This window comes from Balaenoptera acutorostrata, chromosome 4, assembly GCF_949987535.1.
Source record: "Balaenoptera acutorostrata chromosome 4, mBalAcu1.1, whole genome shotgun sequence".
Lineage (NCBI taxonomy): Eukaryota > Metazoa > Chordata > Mammalia > Artiodactyla > Balaenopteridae > Balaenoptera > Balaenoptera acutorostrata.
This window is the reverse complement of record NC_080067.1, coordinates 72880429-72896927: the sequence shown is the minus strand read 5'-3', so window position 1 is coordinate 72896927 and position 16499 is coordinate 72880429. Positions and strand designations below refer to the sequence as shown.

Genomic DNA, 16499 nt, shown 5'->3' with positions numbered 1-16499 from the left:
CAACAGAGAAAACTTGTAGTAGAATGAGTCATTGCACACCAAGAGCACTCTGAGGAATGCTGGCTCAGAAGAACCAGGGCCAGATCACTCATTAGAATATTCATGTGGAACATTGCTTTTCAGTTTCCACAAAATAGGATTAACCATTTTATTAATATTGTTAATTTGAATTTAGCTGGTTTTATGGTCTTGCTTTTATTTAATCTTGTACATTGGTTTGGGTATGATAGTTGTATGAAGCTATAAAAATAAATACTGTACTTACAGTTTTATGATTGCAAACATGGAAGTAAAACTGCAGTACAAATAATTTGTCAGCACTGAATCTTCTTAGGGAACTTTTGCTTTAACAGATAACCGTACATTAGTCAAGATTGAGAAACACTGTCCCATTATTTTAATATTCCATTAATCATGGGCTGTAGTAACTCTTTTATCCCAACTGGACTAATAACATTCAGTGCTGTTCCCTAGTTTGACTAATCTGTTTTAAAGCCAAAGAGTAGACATCAATTTCAGTTGCCTCTTTCTCCTTCAATGATGTGTTTTAGACCAGGGTGCTGGTGACCATTGCCCAACTGGGGAGGATGGGAGGAGCCCTCCTCACCCCCATGCCCTCCATGGTGAACTGCTCTTGTTGACAGGCATCAGGTCCCTTAGGAGGAATATTATAAAGAGGAGAAAAACAAGTTTTGCTTTTCTATTCAGTTTTCTGGTTCAAGGTGTTTGTACTTTGCTACATTGGAAGATTTCCTCACCATCAGAGGCTTTGTCCTTCAGTCCTATTCTCTATGAGGAAAGAACCATGTCAGGTCTAGATTTTGTCATTTCGCCACCTAAAACAAAGCATCATGCTTTGAAGAGCCAATATGGAGCTAATTTTATAAAGTTGTAAGCTCTGTCCAGTGAGGGAGCAGGTGCCTACAGGAAACTTCCCTGTGGGGGAGATATATATATATATATATACATATATATATATATATATATATATATATATATATATATATATATATATATATATATATCGATATAATTTGCCCAGAGAGCAGAGAAAAAGAGATATTCCAAAAGTCAGACCATCCAGAGTCAGTAGATGGTGGAAAGAAGACTGGGAAGGAGTCAGGTGACTTGGTTATGACTGTCCTGATGGGCATTTATTCCCTGAGTTACTTGGTGAAGGTTTTGCTCTGGATACCGGTGGAACTGAGGACACAAACATGTTGTCAAATAATTTTTTTCTCTCTTTCTTTCTTTTTTTTTTTTTCAATTGTTTGGTTGTCCTGCTATCTCTTTAAAAAGTCTTTACCTACCCTGAGGTCATGTCATCCAGTAATTGCATGAGATGTTTTGGCAGAGGTAGGAACCCAGGGCTGTGGAGAAGGGAGGGGCCCACTGCTGAGAGAATTCTGGAAAGTCTTCACCGAGAAGAATCCTATGAGATGCCCAGTCTGTTTTGCGGGATCATCCCTGGAATCAAGTGAAAAAAAAAATAGTTTATCAATCCCCAAATCCTATACAAATGTAATATATTACTTACGACATCATGGGGAAACCTGGTAGCCAGACATCTGCCTTTTTCTTGAATCTATATTGCGTTTCTCAGCCTTCCAGATTTGTAATTTGTCTCTGCGTTCCTAAATATTCGTGAGGAAACTGACTCCTGAACTGCACGTTGAAAGCTGTTGGGTGTTCTGTGCTTCCCGCCTTGGGAACAGAGGTAACAAGGACAACCATGTGTTTTGTCCCTGCAGGTGGCCCCCTGCTTTATGAGAACATCACGTTCGTCTACAACTCCGAGCAGCTGAACGGGACTCAGCGTGTCCTCCTGGATAACGTCCTGTCGGAAGAACAGTGCCGGGAGTTGCACAGCGTTGCTAGTGTGAGGCCCGGAAGCCCCACTGCACTGGTCTGGCCTGAGCGTGGAAGAGCTTTGGTCCTGGACTTACTTGGAGCCAGGAAACCAAGCCTGAAATGTTACTTTCTTTAGGAGAAGGACATTGATTGTGGAGGCACTTTCATAGCCTTTGGGTTGGGGTGATTGGAGTTTTGTCCAGCTCTGTACATGGCTCTTGGGTCTGGAAGAGCTAGAGGCTTAATTCCTAGGACAACTGCATCCAGCATGTGCCCTGCCTATCATATAAAGTCGCTGGGAAAAATCTCTTTATTTTTATCAATGATTAATCAATATATTAATTATTTATGTTCTACCTATTTCTACAGAAAGTGGTGGCACCATTTTATAATGAAAATGCGGGGTGAAAGTTAAATAAAGATCCCTCTTTTGGTTGGAAGAATTAATGATACCGGAATCCTAGAATAAAATGGAGATGGTTCTGAGTATTGACTTTGGTTCTCAGCTTTCTGGCAGTCAAGGCAGAAAGGGAGATGTGATGAATTCATAATCCTCATTAATAAAGCACCTTGTATTTTGCTTCTAGGGAATCATGCTTGTTGGTGATGGATACAGAGGAAAAACTTCACCCCATACACCCAATGAAAAGTTTGAAGGTGCAACTGTCCTGAAAGCACTCAAAGTAAAACTTAACTTCTTTTGGATCTGAATTCCTAATTGTCAACCCAGGATCTTCTGGGAATGGCAGATACAGGGAAGAGAAGGGTTTAAGATATAGACCTATCAGGTCATTGAAGGGAGCAAGTATGAAATGGTACCTTCATTGTTTTTAATTCCTCCATTCGGTTATCAATGGATCAAACTCTATTTCCTAGATTTGCGTCTGACAGATAATACACAACCCCCTTGTCCTCAAGAAGCTCAAGGTCCAATGGTGAAAACATACTCAAAAAAGTTGTCAGTCTGTACTGCGAGAGGCGTTTTTGTAGAAGGGGGAGGAAAGTGTCCTGAGAGAAGAGGAGAGGGACGATTAGCTTCCAACTTTCCCTCAGTTTCCTAAACCAAATCCACAGGTCTGTAGTAGTATTCCCACGAGCCAACAGCGAGAGGAGCATCTATATTGGCTTAATAAAACCTAGCATATGGTTTTCTCAAGGCTTCCAATCAACCCAGTGGTTCCTAATATTCTTCTTTTTCTTCAGTTTGGCTATGAAGGCCGAGTCCCCCTGAAGAGTGCCCGTCTGTTTTATGACATCAGCGAGAAGGCTCGAAAGATTGTCGAATCCTATTTCATGCTGAACTCAACCCTGTATTTTTCCTATACACACATGGTCTGCCGCACAGCCCTGTCTGGTGAGATTCCAGAGTCTGAACGTGTTCCCTTTTACCCACAGTGAAATGAGAAAGAAAACAATGCAGAACAAAGCTCTATGAACATGTCAGACTAACGGTTCAGAAGAGTTCTGCATTTCTAAAACAAAAGAAGCTTACTCACTCTGATTTTTCCCTTCCCTCTTTTTCTACTTTGCTGGTCCCCTAAAGTATTAGAAGACCACCACGCTGCCTATTTTCCCTTTCAAATCCATTTCTTCTGCTTGCTACCATCACACAGAAAAATACTTTTCTGCTCTAGGTTTCACTTTTCAGGGTTCAAGAACCTGGAAATTACAGTCACCATTATGCCCACCAGCATTGAGGGGAAGCATAGAAGATAAAAAGGATTGTTGAAAGAAATGTGCTTAAAAAGGCAGAGACCCCCTCACACCCTGGCATCACTATTTTTTTCTCTCCATCTTCTCTTCTCTACCCTCCTGAGGAGGAGGGGAGAGAGAATGTCACAGAAGTAGACTTTTCCACTTGTGAACCTTCAGCTGCATCAGATCTTTCCTTTTTGACGTTTGCATTTTATCCTCATCCTTTGACTGCCCCACACAAAGTACAGCCCATGAAATGCATGGAATTTCTGCATGTATATTTATATCGGAGAACTTTTATAGCTGAAGAGACAGGTGTGACTTGCCTACAGTTTTTTACATCAAGTTCGTATCAAAGCAGGACCCTAGTCTCTTCACGGTGCTTGCCCAGTGTTCTTTAGCCTGCCCTGCCTTCTGATCCTCAAATTTGCAAAGGGCAGCAGCCATGGGAGAAGACAGATTGCCAGCTTTGCTCTTGCAGTTTACAGCATTCAATTTCTCATGCTTCCCCGTTCCCTTTCCTGGCAGGTCAACAGGATAGAAGAAATGACCTCAGTCATCCCATCCATGCTGACAACTGCCTGTTGGATCCAGAGGCCAATGAATGCTGGAAGGAGCCCCCTGCTTACACATTCCGGGACTATAGGTACAGCCAGCATCTGATTCAGAACCAAGCTTTTGCCCAACAGTTATCAAAACCCCGTGGAAACTAGGAAGCTGATCTGTTTTGCTTGTCATCACATTCATCTCGATGAAGCAGAAATGCTCAAATAATCTTCTGAAGCAGCTGCCACAACTGAGAAGTGACTTCAGCGTCTCATATTTTTATCTTAAAAATCCCTGCACGATTTGTTGCATCTTATTCCACAGAATGTCCCTTTTGTTTTAACATAAAAAGTAAAGTTTATGTTGTTTTTTTTTTCTCACTTGGCTTTTATTTAAACATATTCCTTGCGGTATATGTATTAGTATCTCAGTCTGAGAACACAGGGTGTGCATCTCAGCAGGCATAGGGATCTCATCACATCATTTAACTATGTCTGCATTTTGTAAGTAAGAAACTGAAAACTCAGGACAAAAAGGTTTTCTCTTATTGAATGATATTTTACTGTGTAAAGAGTCAGGAGTTGTAGTCATCATGTATATAATGTGTTAATTATTAGTACACTGTGCTCTATACAAAAATGTTTATTCAGCGCCCCCTATCTGCAAGACTTGGATACACCCCTTAGATCTCTCCAGCTACTTACGGAAAAAATACATCCTTTCGAGTTATTAGTATAAAAGGAAAGAATAGAGTTTTAGATTCTGTGGGCGAGATCAAAGGGCTAGATTACACCTAGTTAGGTTTTATTTGGAGGAGGTGAAATGTGAGATGAAGTTTGACATATAATTAAAACTTTAACCTGAGTGGAATAAATAAATACTTCAGGGTTATGACCCTACATCTGATCTTACTCTTGAGGGTTAGGAGGGTCAATCATTTTAATGTTTAGTTCAGAGGAAACTTACTAATCAGGCTGGTCAGTTCATGCCCAGTCTGCAGTATTCTGCGGTGATGTTGTGTAGGCATATAAGAGGTCAAATTGCTTCCCTTTCTTTTTACAGTGCTCTCCTATATATGAATGATGACTTTGAAGGAGGAGAATTCATATTCACGGAGATGGATGCCAAGACTGTGACTGTAAGCCAGCCTATTCTTGCAAATTTATCTAGCATTTTTAGTCTCAATTTTGCCACTTTCCAAAGACTGCTGGATTTCAAATATTTCTGAGCTTGAGAATTCATGAGGTGGAGAGAGATCCAGTAAATGTGTACATTATAAAATGTTAGAAATGGAATCATCAATAAAAATCTTCTTTTCCTTTTTACAGATGGGTAATTTAAAGAATATATATTAAGGATCATATAGTTAGTTTGTGTTAGACTTAGAACCAGAACCTAGGTCTTCTGATTCTTTGTCAAGTAATCTGATGGAAACATAAAAACACCTATTCTTAAATCACCCATGACTATGACAAGTCAAATGACTCCACAGAATGGCTTTCAAGTACCCTGGTGCTCTGTATGTTTAGGTGAGCATTGGCTTCCAGACCCCTCATTATCCAAATTATGATATGCGTGTGTATATATATATGTATACATATATATTTATAAAATTCTGATGGTAAGTAAACCTATACTTGAAAATTGATATATACACATTCACACAGACACACATGTGTTATATATTCATACTTTGGATGAGATTCTAAACACACCTTCGTAGATCAAAAATCAAAAGTTAAACTCAACCACCATCTTCCTATGCAAACTAATGTCTTTGGAAAACCAGTCTACTGAACACTTATAAACCGTATAGCCAGAATCTTTGGTCTTTAAGCCGAACAGCATATGCCATGGTAGAAAAAAGAGGTTTTCTGATTGAGGAGATAATTGAATTATAAATAGATTATGAGATATCTCTTTCCTCTATACAAAATCAAAATAGTTGAGACATGTATGTGATAAACTTCAAGGATTTTTCATTATGTAAGCTATTTCCACAACTTTTTTCTGAGTTTTATGTTTTTCCCCTCATATTTTGTACCCTCTTCTTGGTCTCATTCATGGCATACTACCAGGGTGTAAGCAAATGATATAAAAACGATGTATTACTGGATTTAAAGGGAAAACCTATGGGAATTCTGGTTAAAATTGTCCAGAAACATTGATATAATTAAGAAAAATATTTCATACACTTTAATGTACTGTATATTTAAAAGGTCATGATGCCTCACACTCCTTTTTGTAAAAAGCTTAAATATTATCATGGGAGTATCTTTATGCTTCATGATTTGGGAAATTAAATCAAGACTGATGATCCAGGCTCAGTTTAAATGCCAATACAAAAATATCAACTTTTGAAAAGGCTCTGTGCAGAAAGCATTTGATTTCTGAGCTCTGCTAACAGGTTCAAAACTGCTTGAATTTCACACAATTGAAAAGAAAATCAGGCAGGTGGTTGAAAAGATTTCTTTGCTTCTTCTCCATCTAGTGGCCATATTTGGAAATGCTCAATGTTTGAAAATAAGTAAGGCGGGAATATTATTGATATGTATGAATCATTAATTCATACTATGTATGAATCATTAATTAAATGAATCATTAAATATGTGTGAATTCACCAATTTTTGAATGCAAATTAACTGTAATTCTGCTTTTTAAAGGTGTGAAAGCAGATACTATTCCCCTTTAAGAGATTTATACTTTTAAGATAAAGATGCAGCTATTTTTAAAAGTACTGAATCTAACCACCACCATCCCCTAAAAAAGTAAAAGAAAAACTAATTTAAAAAATGTTTTAATGAAAAAGCTCCAAGTTGAGAGATCTATTTTCAAAAATTAGTTCTACTTCAGATTAACGCATATGGTGGAGTTTTGGGAGCATTTTGTAGATAATTAAAATTCTTAGGTAACCCGTGCCAATAACAAAGAGAAATGGATAGTTTTCCTTTTCAGTTTTCCCTCCTTTGATTCTGGAGGGAAAACTGGAGCAGGGAAATGCCCCAGCTTTGTGCTATGCAAGGAAGAATAGTCTCCTAAGTTCTTTACTTTGGAAAAATCTGGAAACTGTATAATTACTGAATGGTGGCTGAAGATTTACATTTATTCAAGGCAAGTACAGCACAAAGCTTTCTCTGACTTTAATCATCAGTTAGATGCAAAGCAAAAGGAATTTTCTTTCGTCATACTTGGAAGAACCATGGATTATTTTCGACAGCAGCATATTTGTGAAACATGGGTATTTAGTTATTTTGGTTTCTCTGTGCAAGTTTGAAAAAGATAAAATCCAATGAGTTCCATTTGCTTCATGAAAAACTAAACTCAGTGGAGCTGTGTTCCAAATGTATGTTTACAATCATTTAAACTTCAGAATACATTTTCCCTTAGAAGCAATGTCATTAGTGGAGCTTGTTTATTCCTCCGCATACCTGATATATGAGAAGTGATGCTCTCCATTTGATAAGATTAGTCCTTTGTGACCCCACATACCTATAACCAATCCCAACTGCTTCAGGCAATTGATAGCTTCTTTGCCCAAAGTTCTCCATGTGTAAGCATATTTTCAATTCTTCCATCAGAGACAAAGCATTAAATTGTTCCCACAGCCTCTCTTTAGTATTGTAACATGTTGATGCCAAGACTCTAATCACAGAAGCAATGACGACCACATGTGGATAAGTAAGCCCTTGACCAGCACCAGGGAATGAGCAGCTCAGAAAATTTGAAATTAGATCCTAAAGCCATGTGTATAGGAAGGCTTTCCTGTCCTGCTTCATATATTTTCTAGTATTAGTTATTTTACTGTTTCTGTGTGAAAATGCACAACAAATTCCTCCTCCAGAAACACAAAATCGGATTGATACTGAAGGCACCAGTAACTAGGAACCTAGATTTACAGCAGAAAGTCACTTTGATAAAGCTGCTTGAGAAAAGCAACTCTCTCTAGCAAAGACAAATCACTCCTCAGTTATTGTGAACAGAAGAGTAACCCAGAAAGTGACTGCTTTTCTCTGCTCTTCCTTTTAACACATGCACACAAACAACACACACACAGACCCCTCAGGATCTTTGACTACTCCACTTACCTTTGACCTTCCACAAGTTCGTCACACAGTCTGGGAGTACCTACATTAAGTAGAATCCAAGGACTTCAGGAAATCTTCCAAATATTCCTCCTGAAGCTGGCAGTGGAAAAACTTAGCCACCCCATTTTATGGTGAAGGGGACCAAAGTTTCTTCTAATGGTCATGTATCAACTCAAGTCAATTCAGAAAATTGTTAGAACTGGTCCATCTTATCAAATAGTACAACGATTGGTGCCACTTTCTTGCTTTTATTTCTAAGCTGTACTATGGAATAAGTCAGGTTTCTGTGTTCCTCAAGAAAGAAAAATGAACTCTGCTTAGAGCAGACACTTTACTCACGGAAGCGAGACCCCTAATATTCCATTGCTTCAGCTTACTCAGTTTGGAGAGCCTGCTTGTTTGATCTAATACTCTGGCTCAGGGCCCCCAGCAGTGCCTCTTTCCCTTCTACCCTGTCCTACCTAATCATTAGTGGACAGCTCCATCTGAGCCAAGCTTGGAAGGACTGCGCCCATCATTCCAGAGCCCTGGAGGCCATGGGATTGGTCACCTGAAGGGGTGGTGTGTTCTCATCACTGGAGGTATGAAAACATTGGCTAAGGACTACTGGGCAGGAATACTGTAACGGGAATTAAAGTATCATATGGGATTAGACTTGACTTTGAAAAATTTTTGTGTTACGAGAAGTTCACAAACCATAAATGCACAATAAGGAATTAGCAAGGGTGCACCCATGGAACCACTACCTAGATCAATTATAAGAATTTACCAGGGCTTCCCTGGTGGCGCAGTGGTTGAGAATCTGCCTGCTAATGCAGGGGACACGGGTTCGAGCCCTGGTCTGGGAAGATCCCACATGCCGCGGAGCAGCTGGGCCCGTGAGCCACAATTACTGAGCCTGCGCGTCTGGAGCCTGTGCCCCGCGACGGGAGGGGCCGCGATAGAGAAAGGCCCGCGCACCGCGATGAAGAGTGGCCCCCGCTTGCCGCAACTGGAGAAAGCCCTCGCACGAACCGAAGACCCAATACAGACAAAAATAATAAATAAATAATAAATAAATAAATAAATAAAAAAAAGAAAATCCTTTAAAAAAAAAAAAAAAAAAAGAATTTACCAGCACTCTACATGTCCCCTTGATTTGCTTTTGTCATTCCACAAATATTAAATGTACATCTACTTAGGCCAGATGTTGTGCTAGTGCTAAAATTAGAGACGTGAATTAAAAGGGAGAGGCTTTGCCTTCATGAAGTTTACCAGCCCCTAACATAGCTTGTATTGAGCAATTACCATTTACCATGGACTGTGCCAGCCGTTTTACCTGATAACTTTATTTTCTGAATTAGGTATTGTTTTGACCTTATCTTTGTTTTACAGTCGAGGAAACTGAAACAATTTTGTCTTCTTCAACCCCAGGATTCCATTAGAAGGATAGAGAAGGGGGATTGTAGAAATGTTAACAGTATAGGAATTGAGAGTCAAATTCTCACTCTCTTTCTCAGGCCTCTATAAAACCAAAGTGTGGGCGTATGATCAGCTTCTCATCTGGAGGAGAGAACCCGCATGGGGTGAAGGCAGTCACCAAGGGCCAGAGGTGTGCAGTGGCTCTGTGGTTTACCTTGGACCCACTCTACAGAGAATTGGTGAGTTTCTGACCCACCCAGAAAGCCACTGAGACACCCTATAGACCTGCTTCATGAACTGATTTATCGGAAAAGTCCTTTGGGTTGATCCATAACCGTTCAGGAATCTTAGAGATCATGGGGAAAAAAAACCAAACCAAAACCAAAACCAAACAAAAACTTTTACAGAATCCTTTCTGTCTGGTTTCCAACACTGGCTCTGTTTTCTAAGCAAGAACAAATTTTGTTAATCAGATCCATGACCTAGCAATTACACATTTGATATTTGTAGGATGAGCTTGAGGAAAAGAAGGGCTATGAATGCAGTTCTTAATCAGATGGGTTCTTAGAAGTGAAGGTTTGCAGAAATAGACATCACAGTGATATTTGGCAGTCTCTAATTAGTCTTGAGTTTATTCATAAATTGTAGCATCAGGAGAGAGGAATCATTTTTTACTGGTCACTGGGAAGACTGATTTGTTTTCTCAACAAATCCTTAAAAAGTTCACTGAATAATTTATGAAACATATGTAGAAGAGGGTGAGGAGACCTGAAAGTTTATCATTTACTACTATTAAGTTAAATATTAAAATATTGTTATTATTCTATTGGAAGTAGCTAAGGATGCTTAGCCTGGGTAATAGACCATGATCACATCCTTCTGGATGCTGTGGGCAGAGATTATGGTGTCTGTCTGTGAGGCTGCAGAGGGATGAATTAAGACCTCTGGATACAAGCCCCTGGGAGGAAAATCTAGGCTCAACATAAGGAATAACTTTCTAATCATCAGCACTATTTGGTGGACTTGTCTTCTTTGTAAGTATTGAGTTTCTTGTCACTGGACAGCTCCAATCAAAGCCTCAGCAACTGCTTGGCATGGAACGCTGAACCTGAACCTGAAACTTCATGGCAAGGGCTAAACCGGATGACTTCAGAGTCTCCTCCAGCCTTGAGTCTTAATGAAGCTATGAAATTCTAGTCTTGAAAATGGCATTCTAACCAAATTTCCTCTTTACATCCCTAAATTGAATCCAATTTCATCAGAAATTTTAAAATGAATTTCTCTTTCTCATATACTTTTTGCTGTCAAAGCTGACTCAGTTTTTAGGCCATATCCCCTAAGCATTCTTTCATATATTTCACAAATGTTTATGGAAGATCTACTATGTGCCTGGAAAACTCCACTAGGTAGGCCCTGGGGGTACACAGTTGAACAAAGCATAGCTTTGACCACGAGGAGCTTAGAAAGACTGAAAAGGAAATGACGGGGAGAAGACAGCAGTCTGCGTTTGCAGGGGGATAACAAGGAAGACTTAACGTATATAAGCGCAATCCTAAGAGAGCACAGGACGATAGCCAGGCACAGAAAGAGAAAAGAATGGTCCTGACAGAGGGAGCAGAGCGGGGAGAGATCTGAAAACGTCACTGGGGACTGAGCAGTCTCCTTCACCTGTAATTCCTCTCTCCTCCTGTGTCTCCACATCCAAAATGTCAGCGTTCCTCCACATCACTCCTTCTGGACTAAGGAACCTAGGTACCTGAGTACGCAGAGCAGCTATCACATTGTTGAAAAACTGCCTCGCCTTTTTTTCTCTTTAGTGTTTAATTCAATAAACATTTAACCTGTTTTATTATTCATTACCTCAGCCCTCTCTTCCAAGATATTTTTTATATTAAAATAAGCTAACACAAAGTTCTCTTTGAGCCTTGCTAACCTGGAAAGTACAGTGTTTGGAAAATTCTTCACTCTCCATGCTGTGGCGACATCTAGTGGTCACAGAAGAAAATGACCAGCGCCTCTGAGGCAACTGCTAGAACATTTTGCCTATGACGTGATTCCCAGACTTTGCTCCACATTGGAATCAACTGGCGATCTTTACCGACTATCGACATTTTGTCTACCACCCTTGGAAATTCTGGGTTAATTGGTTTGGGCTGTAACCTGAGTGTCGGAACTTTTAAAAGCTTCCCAGGTGATTTCAATGTGCAAAAAAACTTCAGAGTCCCTGAGTTAGGCATCTACTCTCAGGTTGAATCCCTGGGCAAAGAAAGCCTGCCTATCAATACATCATCAGAACTGGCAGACTTCCATGCTCATTATAGATTACTTTAAAGGCACTGAATTCTCAAGGAGTATTTAGCAACATACACTGGTAAGGATGCCCAATATTAGAAGCTTCAGTTCCTTGTATAGAGACTTGCAGCTCTTAAACATCTTTCCTTTCAGGACGTACATGACAACAGTCTCCTGTGCATTCAGATTGCAACATTTTATATCTACATCAGTTTGCTAATCAGCAAGATGTTCTCCCCATATTCACAAAAGTAATACCCATTTTATTTGGACATCAAGGCAATTTAGTTTTCTGTTATTTAGTATATTTGGTCCTTGTAGGTGCCTTTTGGTCAACATCACGCTCAATTACAAGCTCTTGAATACAAGAGGCTTTGTTTTCAAGTCATAAAATAGTTCTTTTTGTAACTTACTATGCTGGACATTGTGCTAGGGACTACCTATAGGAGATACAAACTAGATAAGACATAACTTTTATTTTCAGGGAGCTTAAAGTCAAAGTGAAGAGATAATACAGGGGCCTGAGTAATAAAAGCATAGCAAAGTTCAGTAGGAATTATTAGAGGCAAAAATGCATGGTGGGGACTTCCCTCATGGTACAGTGGTTAAGAATCCGTCCTGCAATGCAGGGGACACTGGTTCAATCCCTAGCTGGGGAACTAAGATCTCACATGCCGCAGGGCAACTAAGCCTATGCGCCACAACTACTGAGCACACGGGTCACAACTAGAGAGCCTGCACGCCACAACTAGAGAAGCCCGTGTGCCGCAACGAAGAGCCGGCACACTGCAATGAAAGATCCCACATGCAGCAACTAAGACGAGATGCAGCTAAAAATAAAATTAATTAATTTAAAAAAAATGCATGATGTTTAGGGGATAGAAAGAGGAAACCAGGAAAGGCTTCATTGAGGAGATGGCATTTGACATGAGCCTTAAAAGATGATCATGATTTCCTTAGGGAGAGACATTTTAGACAGGGGCAGCCCTTCATCCACTTCTCTATTTATTCATCAACTATAATACTCCCTTGCCAAATGTCCGTAGCTTTTCTGGACACAGGAAATACAACAGTGACCAAACATGACAAGACTCCCTGCTTTCACGGAGCTTACCTTCTAGTGAAAAAAGACAACAAACAAGTAAAAGAATAAATAATTGAGGGATTTTCAGATAGTGAGAAATGATGTGTGGGAAAGAGAACAAGGCAACTGATCTGAGAGTAAAAAGGAGCCGGGGATGAAGTGTTAGGGGCCTCCAGACAAGTGACAAGAAGAAGCTAACCGTGGTAAAGGTCTTGGGACGAGTATTCCAGGGGGAGAAGAGGTTGTAAAGGCCCAGAGACAAGAATGAACACAGAACAGTCAAGAAGCAAAGAAAACCAGGGTGGCCAGAACATGGTATGCGAGGCGGAGAGCCGGCTGAAAAGAGGGCACAGAGGAGGCGGCGATCAGACTGGACAAGCTGCTCAAGAAATATGAATTCTACCCTAACTGTAGGGGGGAAGCAATATTCCGTCCTCATCTCCTCCAGCCCCAGGAGTTACAGGATAGGAAAGATTACTGTAGCTAACACGTCGTAGACTAGAGTCATGATAAAGAAGGTGAAAAGATGTGGGCGATTGGAGATGCCATTTGGAGGTAGACCAGCTGGGCCTGTTGAAGGATTGGTGTGGGGATAAGAGACAGCCTAGGATGCGATGGAAGCATCCTTTAAATCCTAGGGGCACTTAACCTGGAGTAGGATGAGGAAGTCCTTCTCAGAGTGCTGCATGCAGAGACCTTGTGGTAAGTCAGGAAGGTGGAACGTAAGGTGAGGCGAGAGGGGAAGACAAGGCGAGCTGAAGAAGAGAGAAAAGTCAGAGTCCTTATAAGCACATCAAGAAGGTCGGATCTGGAGCGTCGAGCAATGGGAACCCATGTGAGGGTTGTGAGCAGTGAGCAGGAAAAGGTGGGGGTCATGATTCAAGTGCATCAGAAGCACGTGGGAGGGGTGTGAAACAGATCAGTTTGGAAGCTGGTGCAGTAATTGAGTTAAGAGATGATGAGAGGGTAAACCCATGGTCCTCAAGCAGGAGCGGTTTTGCGTCCTGTAGGGCACATTTGGCAACATTTAGAGACATTTTTGGCTGTCACGACTTGGGGCCGGGCATGTGCCACTGGTTACCTGTAGTAGGCAGAAGCCAGAGATGCTGCTAAACATCCTACAATGCACAGAACAGCTCACACAGCAGAGAGTTCTCTGCTCCAAGACGTCAGCCGTGCCAAGGTTAAGAAACACTGGCCTAAAGTAAGGCAACAGTATGTGCACTGAAAAAAAAAGGGGGCAGAAACAGGAGGCAGAACAGAGAGGACTGGTGATTTATCAGATCCAAGAAACCCTGGTCAGGCTTTTGGGGCAAATGGGGGAGCAGTGGTGGTCTTTACTGAGAGAAGAAATATGTGAAGAGGACAGAGTAGGTCTGTGGGGGAGAACATGGTGAATTCAGCTTGAACACTGACCTGGAGAACTGAATTGGAGATCTCTGTGGGACCACAAAGTAGCAAGGGAAGTCAGCAGTTGAATATACAAGATTTCTTGGCAAGAGAGAAATCTTGGAAAGTAACTGCTCAGGACATAGGGAAGTCAAGAGAAGGCACCCGGGTAGGGATGGAGATGAGGTTTCCTTCTTAGCCAGATTTAGCACCCATCCATGTACAGATGGATGCCTGGAAGTGTTGAGGAAGCTTCTGCCACTGATTATTATGCTTGTCACAGCAATGTGTAAATTGTCTTTTTTGCAGGAGCGAATACAGGCCGATGAAGTGATCGCGATCCTGGATCAAGAACAGCAAGGGAAGCACAAACCAAATATCAACCCCAAAGATGAGCTATAAAAATGAGAAAAAGAGTATTCTATCAGATATTTATTTAAATTGTTAATCTTATGAGAACCTTTTTATTTTTGTACAGAGCCATGGTATAAATTAACAGGTTAATATGAGTCACCAGATCTCCCTTCTGTGCCTAAGGATGCTTGCTTTGCCCCTCTCGGTCTTTCTGTCTTGGTTTTTCAGCAGGTCATCTCTCAAAGCCCAGTCATGCCCTCCCCACCACATACACACACACACACACACACACACACACACACACACACACACAATTCATTTGCTGTAGATCCTAAAACTCAAGCAGAAAGAGTAAGTCCATTCTTGGCGAAACAACAGTTCCCAGACATGCCCACTTCTAAAGTTGGCATGTGATTTGGACTCAGAAGGCCTTCCTGGCTCTGTGCCTTTCAGCCACCATCTCCCCCAGGGCTGATGGCCATGAGTTTGACTCTGAGGAGTCTCTGGTGAGGTCAGAACTGCTTCAGGTATTGCTGGCTTGAGGGCCCCCAGGCTCTGCAAAGGAATGACTCTGATGACGACTGCATGAGAAGGAGGAGCTCAGCCTTCCCAGGGCCCGGGTGGAGTTTTTGACTCTGGTGTTTTCAGCAGAGAGCGCCGTTACACTGGAAACTTCCGTTCGCCCTCCAGCCGGGTGCCAGAAAGGACTGCCCGAGGAGTTGTGTCTTTAAAAAGGTTGTACAGGGGTTGAAGTGGAATGGCTCTTCATCCCAGTGACTTTGGAAGGAAATCTTTAATTGCACCTGAATCAGGGCACCATGGCCAAGTTGCCATGGGGAGAGTGGGGTCCACTGTTGAGAAGGTGTGTTTTGTTCTTCAGGAAGAAGAAAATGATTTTGGATGGATTCCACTCTCCATCTGCATATATTTTGGGGGTCCCTTTGGTGCTCTCCAGCTCACGGATTTTAGTGCTTGTATCTGATTTTTTAAATAAAGGGAGCCTTCTTTTAATATTTGGTGTTTATTTTTCTTTTCCCAAATGTTTCGTTTGTCTCCAGGTAATGGTTTTGGGATCCCCCAGGAGCTTTGGGGACCACCCGGGGTAATACTGGGCCATGGCTAGTTTTGCTGGCAGGTGCTTGGGGGCTGCAAGGAAGGTGGGAGCATTACTTCTGAAGAAACAGATATGGTTAGCAAACAGGTGTTAATCCAGAGAACATCTGGTCCTTGGTGTGAATTCTAAAGAAGACACTGCAAAGACAATGTTTTGGGGGATGGGGACTGGGGTTGTTCTAGCCGAGGGGGTCTGCTCCACTAACGCATGCGAGATCATCTGCCTCTGTGATGGGCAGTGGTAGAGGTTGTAGCCCTTAAGAAAACCAACGGATAAAAGCATTTTCTTAAAATCACATTTACTTTCTGCCATTTATGATCTTGGGTAGTGGTAAGAACATTCATCCTTTGAAACTGAAAAGTCGAGTCATAATGATTTATGTGCCATCCGTTTTTCACCCAACCTTCTGGTTGCATTTTCATCATGGGAGAGTGAAAAGAGCCTCAGATTATAATCCCAGCCTGATCGAATATGCTCTGCTGTGTGACCTGGAGCTACTCTCTTTCCCTTTCTGGGCTTCAGTTTCCTTCTCTGAAAATGACATCATTGTCTGTAATTGTTTCCAAAAGCCCTCCCTCTTGCTCTAAATACAGAACAAAGCTAAAACGAAACAAACCTTAAAACTGATTTTAGAAATATTCACAAATACAACCAAATTTACTTCTACCAACTTTTTCAGAATTGTGAA

The 16499-nt window shown here is 41.2% G+C and overlaps 1 protein-coding gene across 1 annotated transcript in view; it reads left to right on the top strand.

The window, feature by feature from the left end:
- The window catches only part of P3H2 (prolyl 3-hydroxylase 2), a 161907-nt gene extending 146197 nt beyond the window's left edge, over window positions 1-15710 (top strand). The window contains exons 9-15 of the mRNA XM_007195216.2: window positions 1752-1879; window positions 2439-2534; window positions 3055-3205; window positions 4075-4192; window positions 5155-5230; window positions 9677-9817; window positions 14653-15710. Of these exons, the coding sequence (XP_007195278.2) occupies window positions 1752-1879; window positions 2439-2534; window positions 3055-3205; window positions 4075-4192; window positions 5155-5230; window positions 9677-9817; window positions 14653-14745 (803 nt within the window). The 3' untranslated portion in view covers window positions 14746-15710. The remainder of the gene's footprint in view (window positions 1-1751; window positions 1880-2438; window positions 2535-3054; window positions 3206-4074; window positions 4193-5154; window positions 5231-9676; window positions 9818-14652) is intronic.
- Window positions 15711-16499: the final 789 nt, after the last annotated feature.